The sequence below is a fragment of the Rhyacophila brunnea genome, unplaced genomic scaffold, assembly GCF_057557595.1.
Source record: "Rhyacophila brunnea isolate RB1 unplaced genomic scaffold, BYU_Rbru_1.0 scaffold_6, whole genome shotgun sequence".
Classification (NCBI taxonomy): domain Eukaryota; kingdom Metazoa; phylum Arthropoda; class Insecta; order Trichoptera; family Rhyacophilidae; genus Rhyacophila; species Rhyacophila brunnea.
Genome location: NW_028233276.1, coordinates 4,266,995 through 4,279,034, shown reverse-complemented (window position 1 = coordinate 4,279,034; position 12,040 = coordinate 4,266,995). Strand labels below are relative to the sequence as shown.

Genomic DNA, 12,040 nt, shown 5'->3' with positions numbered 1-12,040 from the left:
ATGTGTAGTTAATTTTAATTTGCAATACTTAGTTTAAAAATTGTGATTCTGAAAATGCTGGTAGTAATTATTTTGAGTGCACAAACCGCAAGTCGGTAACATGACACATCAATTCTCACTGCATAGATCTCATGATTATTAACTCAAAATGAAATTTTCTAATTTCATATTCATCAAGAAACATTTTTGTAAAATATAACTGAACAGTCTCAATATTTTATGTATTATTTGAAAACTTATTGTTGCGTATTATTTGATAAAGTTTGCGAAGATATCCTGAAAGTTTTTCACGCCACTACTCTTATTGGCGTTCCACTGAACGGTTTCTTTCGGAGCGGTACCATTAGAGAAGGCTGTTTTGTGTGTATTCGTCTTGACTGGCTTTACATCTTTCGGTTTGGAAACTTTGATAACAATATTTTTTGAAATCTCAATGACTTTTTTTGGTTTAGTTATACTTTTACTGTTAGGAATATCGAACTCTTCGAAGGGCTCTTCTCTTACTATTGGCGTATCGATAACAATATTTTTTGTGATCTCGATGACTTTTTTTGGTTTAGTTATACTTTTACTGGTAGGAATATCGAACTCTACGAAGGGCTCTTCTCTTCCTATTGGCGTATCTATTACAGTCATTTCAACGTTTTGTATTACATCGTTTAATTTTTCACTTTTAGCATTTGGGATTGAGAAACCCATACTTTGCGTATGAGTAACTATGTGTTCTTTTAAATCCACTAATTTTAGACAGGTAAAATCGCATAGTTCGCAAATCAACTCTCGGTGAGTTTGTTTATGCACCCATAGACCTTTGGCCAGTTTGCTTTTGAATCCGCAGACATCACAATCGTGGGTCACGGCCGGAGCGTGGCGTTTCTCGGTGTGTATTCTTAATTCAAACGGAAGTTTACAGGTGAATTCACATGCGTTACACGCAAAGCATTTGTCATCAAAGTGTGAGTCAACGTGCTCTTTCAATTCGATCAATTCGTAGCATTCAAATTGGCAGATTTCGCATACAAATTCGGTCTTTTTGCTCTTTTTATGACTTTTTTTATGTTTCTTCAGTCTTTCAAAAGTTTCGAAACTAAAGTCACAGACATCGCATACAAATGGTGTTTCATCGTCACTAGTTTCGTCATCATAATGCTCCATTTCGCGCAATTTCCTTTTATTCATACTTTAATGAATCTGTCAATTTTCTAATAAAATGATTACACTTTATCTATGCCACATCATTTTGAGTCAATTATTTAAATATCTATTATCCTGGCATCAGAATCTGAATGCAAAACCTGAAATATAATAAAAAAATAAATGAAAACAACATAAAATAGAAAAGGTTAATAAACCATTAAAAAAATAGTTTGGATACTTGATGGCGATTCCAAGTTTTTAGTCTGGTTAAATTGGTAAGTAGCCATAAAAAATAATAAATGAACGTTGACGGATTGAAAGACTTACAACTCTTATTTATGGTCACCGTCTTAAATCTGTTTGGACATTTCGTTATTTTGTACGTATGATATAGGTAGGCATGCGATATTTGGGTTGTTCATCTAAATATTCTAAACAATAATCACTATCTGTATTAATCATTAAAAACGTTTTTGCCTATTTAGTGGAAAGCCAGCGGCAAATTTTTTTTTATTATATATTGGATTATTTGTTAGGTTAGGGTAGGTTATAATTTTTGAATATATGGAGGTACAAGTTTGTTTACTGGAAGCTTCAAAAAATTTATGAATTCAAGAATTCAATTTATTTCAATTTCAATTTCAATTTATTTTACATATTGTGGACATTACAAATTATAAGTTTAAGACGTTCACAACATGACATTTAGAAACAAAGAAATATTATTAAAACAGTTTTATGTACAGTATAAATGTGTAAATACAAAAAATATTAAGTATATAGGTACAAGGAAGTACACCGGATGAGTTAAGCAGACCCTATTTTAAGAATTTAAAAAACTACGTCCACCTAAATTCACCTCACGTAAGTGGAATATATCAATATCCGAAGCGATTTCATTAAACATGGTTATCGCCCTCCCAATTGGCATTACTAATGGCAGGTTAGTCCTGCACCGTGGGAGAACAAACAACGGATGCCCTCGATTCCTAAGGTAATTATCAGAGACACACAAGCCAACACCACCAAGAATGGCAGAGTTCACATTTACGCCGCGTATAAGTCTGAAAAAATATGTAGCTAAATAAAGATCCCTTCTAAATTTTAAGCTACAGTATGTAAGCATCCCTAAGAGAAAATCAGTCGGATAGAGCCACGGATAATATCCATACAGCCGAAAGTAAAGGAGTCTTAAAAATTTCTTTTGGACTCTCTCCACCATAAGGCCGTACTTCAACTGATGCGGGGCCCAAACGACAGACCCACTCTCAAGTCTGCTTCTAACTAAGGAGTTATAGAGAATTTTTAGTACCGTAACATCCGAAAAGACCCGGGAAGTACGCAAGACAAAGCCCAACATCTTTAGCGCCTTTTTACAAATGGTATCTATATGACCATAAACGTCAGTTTACCGTCAAACGTAATTCCAAGATCTCTTACAGATGATATTCGCGAGAGAACTCTGCCATGCATCGAGTACTGGAAAAAAATACCCGTGAGGCTTTAGTAAACGATAAAACATTGCATTTATCAATATTGAAGTCCAGTTTGTTACGCCTGCCCCAATCTAATATATTATCTATATCAAGTTGGAGTTGACGACAATCGTCCAAGGTGACAACTTCCATGAAGAGTTTCAAGTCGTCAGCAAACAACAAAAACATAGCATTTTTAATTACCAATGCTATGTCATTTATGAAAATCGTGAACAGCAATGGCCCTAAGTTTGAGCCCTGGGGGACACCAGAAAATGTGTAAAAGGTCTGTGACTGATAAAGGCCGTACGAAACGTATTGTTGACGGTTCCTAAAATAACTCCCGAATAAATATAACCTAACCTATAATAACTAACCTAACCTAACCTAACAGGCGGCTCTCATGATGCAGTGCGTAAATTGTTGGCCTTCCATCCGGGAGCTCTGGGTGCTATCCGGTGAGGACACAATATATTTAGGTGATTTTCTCAAAGCCTGGGTGTTTGTGATTCAAAATTACTTACAACCACCTTGTAGGAAAAAGCAAGGACATGGTTATTAATAATAAAAAAAAAACCTAACCTAAAATAATCCAGTATACCGGTTATTTTCAAAATTTGGGTTCTAGTCGGTTTAAAGGAAGCCAGCGGCAAACAAATTTTGAAAATAGTCGATATACTGGATTATTTGTAAGGTTAGGTTAGGTTTTCATTCTCGAATTCATGAAGTTTGCCAAAATCTTGTACCAAAATTTTCTTCTGCTGGTTTCCACTAAACAGACAAGAACCTATATGAATTTTGCCGAAATCGGCTAGAAAATTGTCTCTGTTCCCGCCAGGCTTCCAGTAAACAGCCTTGTACCAAAACAACGTCTTCAAACAATTATTCCGGACAAGATCAATCTGTAGACGTCTCTTAATCAAAAGCAAAAAAATCATCGAACAGATCTTAATTTTATATAAAGTAAGTTTTTAGTGCACTCTCAACTGATGCAATTTTCGAAATCATCCCTTGCACTAGTATAATCATTATTTTTTTTTCCGTTGAAGTTAAAAGATAGTCCATGTTACATTATGAATATAAAATAGACCGATGAAAGGTAATTATGCCGCAGATGCCTGCATGAGCTTTCATATTTTTTTTTTTACGAAAACAGTTTATTCCATGTAGATGTTACACCGAATGTGCAAAATTGACTATTACATGAAATGGGCAAAATTTTGGCTAATTCATGTAATAGTCAAGCCTGTTGCCTTATTAATGAATTAGGTAATTTTTCTGCTGAGTACATGAATTCGTCACGGTATGGAATTCTTGAACTTTCAACATGACAGAAGAAAAAGTAAATTTAATACGGATGGTTTTATTAGTTATAATTGGACATAATATAATATTATTATTATTAGGTTAGGTTAGGTTTTGTAATTCTGAATTAAATTATTCAACTGAATGTCCATTTTGAGGTTAGCTATCAAGTGTCAACAAACTATCACAAACATTCAATCGACCATTGCACAATTGATACCCAAGCACGAATCAAATCGCGAAAATACTTTTCAATAAAATTCTTCCGTTATCATATTAAAGTTCGAGAATTTTTTTGCGCATAGTAAATGGATATGACGTCATTGTAGTTATTGATTGGTATATTTTTATATTATAATCAATGACATTTGACACATTTGTTTAGTTGCAAAAAACACCACGGAGCGCGATCATCTATTTTGACCATAGATAATATAAATGTACATTTTGACCAATGCATGAGCATTTGATACATTTAGTTTAGTTGCAAAAAATACCACCGTAGCACTACTATCTAATTTGTCCAAGACATGAAGTAGGCAGAAAAATTACTGCCGATTTCACGCACTCTCCAGATATTTTGTCTAATTCATGAATAAGGCAACGGACTTGCATTTTTCATGATTTAAGCAAAATTTTGCACATTTCATGTAATATTCAATTTCGCACATTCGGCGTAACATAGACAATTATATTAAATACCTTTTTCTGTCGGCGCAGATGCTTTTCGATCCAATAATTGTTAATTTGAAATTTACATACATTTCGATGCATCATTGTCACACACTAAGATTATATTAGGTTCGGGTAGGTTAGGTTGGGTTTGGTCTAAAAAGAAAGTTATAAAAACTCATGCGGGCATCTGCGGCACATTTACCCGATGAAATATACGGTAATATTATAGTACTCCGTATCGTCATTTTGGTTAAGGTGTTTTGAGACAAAAAAACTAACACAACCTTAGACTATAGATACATCTAGACGCCACCCGTTGCATTGCTAAATGAAGCCGCGTGCCTTGCGTTTGGTTTGTGAGCGAGCGAACGCATTCGTTTACAAATGTTCGAGACCATAGACCATTTCGCTAGTGCTAGCCCGAAGTGCTCGCACTAGACGCTCAGAATTAAAATATAATTTTCTATTTTTTTACGTTATATAGTATTTTTAAGCGGTCAAAATGCAACCATTAGATAAAGATATCCATAATTTAAGTTATTTTAAAGAAACACTAGGTCACTGATATTAAAATATATAATAAAATACAAATAAATTATCACGAACATGTATCAACTTACTTATGAAACGTAATACCATCTTCTTGCTTATCAGTACGGCTACCACATTTTAAGACAACACACAGAACCATCTTTTCTACTTAATTAATCAAAAATATTTACCACTGACTTTATGTTTAACACAAAAAATATCAATTATAGCAACACGAGCTCGCAAGTTATCGATGCTATGTGAAGCGTTTCGCCCCGATTTGATGGCGATACTTTTGGAAACTGGCTTGTAGCTAGTAGACCTTTTATCTTACTCTAGCGCGTGTCGCAGAGATTGTAAGGGTGCCGAATACTTTCTCACTCGCACTCATGCATCGTTTTTGTTCAGGCCTTGAACACAACCTACTTATTTTTTGGGTTACAGTAGGTTCAGTTTTGGTTTGCTTTTTCGTCTCAAAAGACCTCGATGACAAAACTATATGGAGTACTATAAAATTACCGAATAAACCAGTACTTATGAACAATTTATTGAATTTCAGATGCAGAGTGCAAATAAACTTTAAAAGGTAAGTAATAAAATAAATACTATACATATGGGTTTGGAAAGGAGTTTGGCTTCGGGGTTCACGGACGTAAGATAATTTGAGATAACCGCTGCATAAATTACTGCTCGAAGGATCGAATAACCAACGTAAGTAACTAACTGTTTATGTATACCATTTGCATTCGAATGAAAATATTTGGGGGTTATAAAAATACTAATAAACGTTATTTTTGTGGAATTCGTTTAGCAAGCCTAGTATTTAAAAGAAAGAAAAATGTGAACAATTACCCAATGAAGAATTCTTATAGATCACATTAATAATTGTTGATTATATGAATTATTTTACTACGAAATTGTATCAAATCAAATTCGGCTGTCAGATTGATGGATTGATGGACTTATCTATGGATTGATTCCTTCCACAATATCCAATTCAATTTCAAGCTATGTTAGATTGCCATAAGTAAAAATGAAAAACGTTTACATATTTTTTCTAAAACTGATACAGAATTATTAACATTTAAATGTACTCACTAAGTACTACACAACACTTTTATTTCTTCTATTAATTTTGAACCTAAATACATATGTAAGCAGTATTAATTATATTATCTGCAGGGATACTACCAAAATCAAATCCAATCTCTTTGACCAAAATCGTCTCATTGATACTAAATAATAATTGTTTTGGCAACAATGTCACCGGGTAACAGTGTTGCCAACCGTACTATAATTATAGTATTTGTACTATATTTTTGGTCCGCGTACTATGTACGATATAAAACAGATATAGTACGCCCAAAATACTATAATTTTGAATATCGGAAAAAATATATAAAAAGTACTAAAAATTCGATATTTCCATTCGATAAATTAGTGCAAAGTACTATAATTTCGCAATATAAGAAGATTTGGAGAACTTGGAAAAAAATTGCTCGAAAAACGTAAAAAAATCCCTTGACTGGTTTAAAATGAAATTTCTTGAATTCTTGGGTAAGCATTTTTAGTCGGAAGAGGTACCTAAATAAAAAGGGGTCTCGGAGTTTCTCAAATTCTCCGTTATTTTTTTTTCTGAGAAACAAAAAACCTATACATTTTCAATAGCTGACAACGCGTACTATACTTTTTCCCCAAATACTATAATTTTGGAGGCTCTGCACTATAATTCTACTTTGAAAAGATGGCAACACTGCCGGGTAATCTGCCTGAAGCCATTTTGTTTTATCTGTCAAAAGCAGCCCGATTTCATAATATTTAGATGTTTATATTTGAATTTAAAACTTATAATGTATCCCAAAACTATGGACAGGAGGAAAATCGTAGTTATAAAATAGAGATAAAAGTAGTTTTATAGTCATGCCCAATTCCAGTTAGGATTTAACGAGAAAACTGACATATTTTTTTTCAATAAACATTCTTATATTCTGGCAAGATGAATTTTGAATTTATTGGACATGAGGAAGCGAGGATGCTACGAGAAGATTCATTGGATGGAAGCACGGAAGTTTTTGTCATTAAGGATGAAGATGATGAGGTAAACCATTTCGATTTTTTGTAGGTTAAAGAGATCTTACAATGCCAGTTGGGAATTGATATGAATTATTTGTATGTGCTACAGAGTCACAGTCCGCTGAGGCCCGCATTGCATTAGAAGGTCATTACATTTTATATTAAAATACCCCTAAAGAAAGAGTCACAAATGATTTTGCAAGTCGGTCTTGGACCAGGCAACCAGTTAGAAGTCAAAGATAGTAAGTACATGGCTACGTAACAACCATAAATTCTTGCCATCTTAGAGATGAGCCTGAGCCTGAGCCATACATCAGTGAAACGGCAAATAATTTTCAACAATATGTGGGATGAAATTTCGCACTCGTTGCCGATCGGAGAGTGATAGTCGAGCTGTGAGCACGTCAATTTGTTTTGTGATGGCGTCGGAGGAATATATTCTTAAATCGTGTAAAGATTACTAAAAAACGTTACGCATTTACTCGAAAAAGAAAACATGTCAATGAATATATTGTTATTATTACTAATATAAACATAACATTAAATGAACGCATGTTGAATTTTTATGACAAATTATGTTTTGTTCGGCACGCGTCGTTTGCACAATCTGCGCGTCGCGTAGTCACAATCTTTTTAGACCATGCCTCAGCTGAAGTATAGCCTTAAACATTACTATGAATATAGAAGCAGCTCCATAGTACCCGCATTATGTATCAATATACGCAGACTGATATTTATCCTTAACAAGACTGGACAGCTTTACTCAACGGTTATGATTGTTTTTAGGATGAAAATGACAAGTGGCGCCGGCGGCCTAATTAAGAAGTAGCATTTTTTAAATGGTTTTTAAATAATATGTATTAAACAAAGTAGCATTTTTATCTAATGGTGTTCTATCATGTGTGCATTAATTTTTAATAACAGCGATACATTTGCACGCACGGACGCATCCGATCCTTCACGAAGCTCTTCATCGGACAGTGTTATTATTATACTATTGGGTACCTATAAGGTATAATTATGTTTTACAAATTCTTATAATTTTTTTTACAGGATAAAGTAAATGTTTAATAATCGTTTAGTACCGAGTCTCTGCTACTGATATATGCACTACTTTAATCGATGAAATTAACACAACACAAGTTTTTTCTTTACTATTATAATAGAGTTGATATCATGTATTTTGTTTTAGGTTATAATCATTGAAGATGAAGAGGAGAAATCCACTTCAGAATTATTTCTACAGGACAGAGCGGTACAGACTGTAGATACTGAGCAAGAATTTATACTGGACACAGAAGCATCGATAGGCAGTTCAGCAACTCAAGAAGAAAACAATGACCAAGTGTTTGTAATACAAGACAATGAAAATGACGGTGAAACAGTGCTGCCTCATCCTAGTAGCCCGATACGCACTTTTAACAATGCTGGGAAAAAATATATTTGCGACATTTGCAATAAAGGTTATAAGACTTCAAAATCCTATCAGACCCACATACAGAGTCACGAGACTCCTTACGTGTCCGTGTCGTCCTTCGCATGCAATGTTTGCGAATTCAAATGTGCAGAGTTGGCTGAGTTGATAGTCCACGCAGACTGCCACAGCGAGGCAAAGTATTCATGCTCCAATTGTGATTTCAAATGTAACGATGAGATCGATTTCCGAAGACACGAAATGACGCACGCCACCTCGGAGCTGTTCGCCTGCATCAAGTGCAACTTTCAGTGTAACCAGTCCTGGTCTCTGGACCTGCACATGAACGCTGTGCACGACAAGCCTCTGCGCTGTGACCTCTGCCAATTCACCTGCCACAATGTCGCCCAGCTCAGATCGCACCAGAGTGAATTCGGCGAGACAGCGCACTCGTGTGAAATGTGCGCCTTCAAATGCCATTCTTCCGAAGAGTTGTTCACACATGTCGAAACGGAGCACTCTAAAATGGTTCCAAACACCAATGAAATATACGCTTACAATCAACTGAGCGCTGAAGGAAACATCACGGTTGTCCAACGCCACTCCAATATGGATGGTTTTGAGAGTGAACAGTGCATTTTACCCGACATCACACAATCGGTGAATCACCAGAGTATTTTAACGAATCCCGTCAATGATTTTTCCATCACACCGGACGGAAACTCAATGACTTATAACCTACCCGTTATAACCAGCGTGCAGAGTGGGGCTGCCGTGAATACTCAACAATACATCATCGATATGCCGGTCAATTTAAACAGTCCGATATTCACTTTGCCAAATACTATGAATCAAAACACCCCATCCCTTTATGTCGATGATCAAAACAATATTTACCAATTGAACTCCCAAAATGACAATAACAATCTGAAACCGGAGCAGCTATATTATATTGTACCGGACGCAACTGCGAATCAGACTGTCAATATTCAAGGGAATGGTGTTTTTTCTGTTATATCGCACCCTTTGGACCAGTTAACCAGCCATGTTCAAAGTGTACAAGTTCCCTCTAACCCTGTTCATGAAAATACCGTGGATCCGGTGACGGACACCGAAAAGCCACCTGAAGAGGTTATCGTTGATATCGAAGATACACTGAGGCCTAATAAACGCAAGCGAGAAAACGGAAGCAGAATACCGCGGACCACTCTAACTGACATGTGCGACATCGCTTCTATCTCTGATGATGACGATATCTCCCTGAAATGTTTGCAGCAGAAAAGTGCTCGGAAACGTATCATCACGGAGACGATAACCGAATGCATGAGCGACAGCATTCGGAGAAACGGAAAACCCAATTATCAATACGCGTTTGCTAATTTTTTACAAGATAAACTTACAAGATAAAATTCTTTCTATATAAATATATTATATGTTATTTAACGTCAAGTAGGCGGACAGGCAGCAGCACATTTAAAACATAATGCTGTGATGGGACACGTCATTCGATTGGGAAAACTTTCCTTTCGCAATCACGGCACTGTTAAATTGAAATAAAATGTGTTTGTAGAGTTCACAAAAGTCGCTAATGTTTTAATGTGATTTAATTTACGTTATATTAAGTTTCGTTGTCTGAAAGCTCTTTAGACATATGATTTTTATTACATAATAAGTTCGTATCTTTTAAATATTACAAGTATTATGTTGTCGCCAATGACGTCGGCTAGTATTTTTTTAATAAAAGTTGTCAATGTCGACAGCTGTGTCAGTCTGCAAACTCATCTTCAGAACGATCCACCGGCATAGTTACCGTAGCTCGAGTCTGGTGTTGACATCGATAACTTGAAAATTAACAAAATGAATATTTGAATACCGCCATAACCAAAGACTTTGAAGGAAATCTTGTGTAGAGAAATGAAAGTGATCGCTAAAAAAAACACGGAGATTACTGTACTAATATTCATTCAAACTCTCAGGATTGCCATCTAAAGGCTTGTTGTTTCTTCCATACAAAAATGATCTTACGTTAAACTAAAAATGCCTGACCATTTTTATAGGGAACACAACAGAAGGTTCAATATCTTTGGTGATAACAGTTATGGCAGTTCTATTAATAAAAACATGCATTGAAGATTTTGTTGTGTATTCATAAATGAAACAAAAAGCTTGTCTGTACATTTCTACTGCAATATCAGTTCCTAACGACTCTGAGAATTATAAACTTCTGTATTAACACTTTACCTACGCTCCCGCCAATGTGGCGTGCTATAGGTAGCCAAACATTATGAATCGCACGCACTACATTGGCGTGTTTAGACATTTAATACAATTCTACCATACCAAATAAATTCATCAAGCAATTTTTGCTTTAACCCTTTGCACTCCTTAATTTATTTAAGGATTGTAAGAATAAACGTTGGTAATTGTATTAGCCAAAGATGGCATAGCGGCTTAAGCATCGGCCTATAACGTGGGGCCCAGATTCGAAATCCTGGGTCTGGCAAATACACAAGTGGCTAACATACATTTCTCGTGAAAACAAAAATCCGTTAATACAAACCTCCACTTTATGGAAGCTCATGTTATGATCTTATTAGGATCGAACACGATCAAAAAAAAAAAGAATGTGTTAGAATTAGATCGACACTAGAGATTGTAAATTCATTTTCAAACGTCATATCCAACTAAAAATGCGAGTTTTCATGTATTACCCACTAGTTTAAATTATCGTTATTAGATAAGGGTCTCGTAGCATAATTGGTTAATGCACAGATTGGCGCTACACCAATGGTTATATGGGTACAAATCCCGTCGAGGTTCGTATTTTTTTCAAATATGATTTTTTCTAGTTGGTATGTATCTGAAGTGTTTTCAAGTTATGTATGTTCAATATATGGAATGTTACATTCTCAAAATCTTGTGAATTATTCGTTTGAATATAAGAAATAGTTTATTAAAAATGCGAGTTTTAACTAAACTATTAAAGATTTATCAACATAAGTAAAATATAACATGTTTTGCATTTTCTTTTACAGAAATCAGTCATGTTAGATAGAAAGTTGTTTTGTTTGGTTGTACCTTACCTAAATATTGTTTACTGAGCCATAAATGGTTTTATCCGTCAAACTCCACGGTGTGTCACTGCATATGACTCCTACGGCATGTAGGAACTTTTTAACGGTCTTAAATAACATTCCAGAGAATGGTAGTTGAAAAAACAGTGGAACCTCAATTTTACATGCCCAGAAATCATGTTTTTTCGCTATTTGCATATAGTTTCTACAGTCCTGTCGTATTTTAGTGTACTTAATTCTCAGTTTTACATTTTTATATCCAGTAATTTACGTCTAATAAACATTCTTACAAGTTGCAGTCTCATAAGCGGATTTCTTTTTTATATATTATACTCCTTTTGTGTAGGTGCTGACGC

General features: G+C 35.0%; 3 protein-coding genes across 3 annotated transcripts in view; all 3 read left to right on the top strand.

Annotated features, from left to right (window-relative positions):
- Window positions 1–5,713, top strand: part of LOC147065125 (uncharacterized) — a 29,746-nt gene extending 24,033 nt beyond the window's left edge. Inside the window, exon 4 of the mRNA XM_085956933.1 lies at window positions 5,683–5,713. Coding sequence (XP_085813059.1) covers window positions 5,683–5,713 — 31 coding nt within the window. The remainder of the gene's footprint in view (window positions 1–5,682) is intronic.
- LOC147065120 (uncharacterized) overlaps window positions 1–12,040 on the top strand; it is a 578,962-nt gene that overhangs the window by 422,289 nt on the left and 144,633 nt on the right. The gene's annotated exons all lie outside the window — the stretch shown is intronic.
- On the top strand, window positions 6,913–11,215 carry LOC147065124 (uncharacterized). The gene is made up of 2 exons (XM_085956858.1): window positions 6,913–7,221; window positions 8,389–11,215. The coding sequence occupies exons 1-2, from the start codon at window positions 7,120–7,122 to the stop codon at window positions 10,015–10,017; spliced, it is 1,731 nt and encodes a 576-aa protein (XP_085812984.1). The 5' UTR covers window positions 6,913–7,119; the 3' UTR covers window positions 10,018–11,215.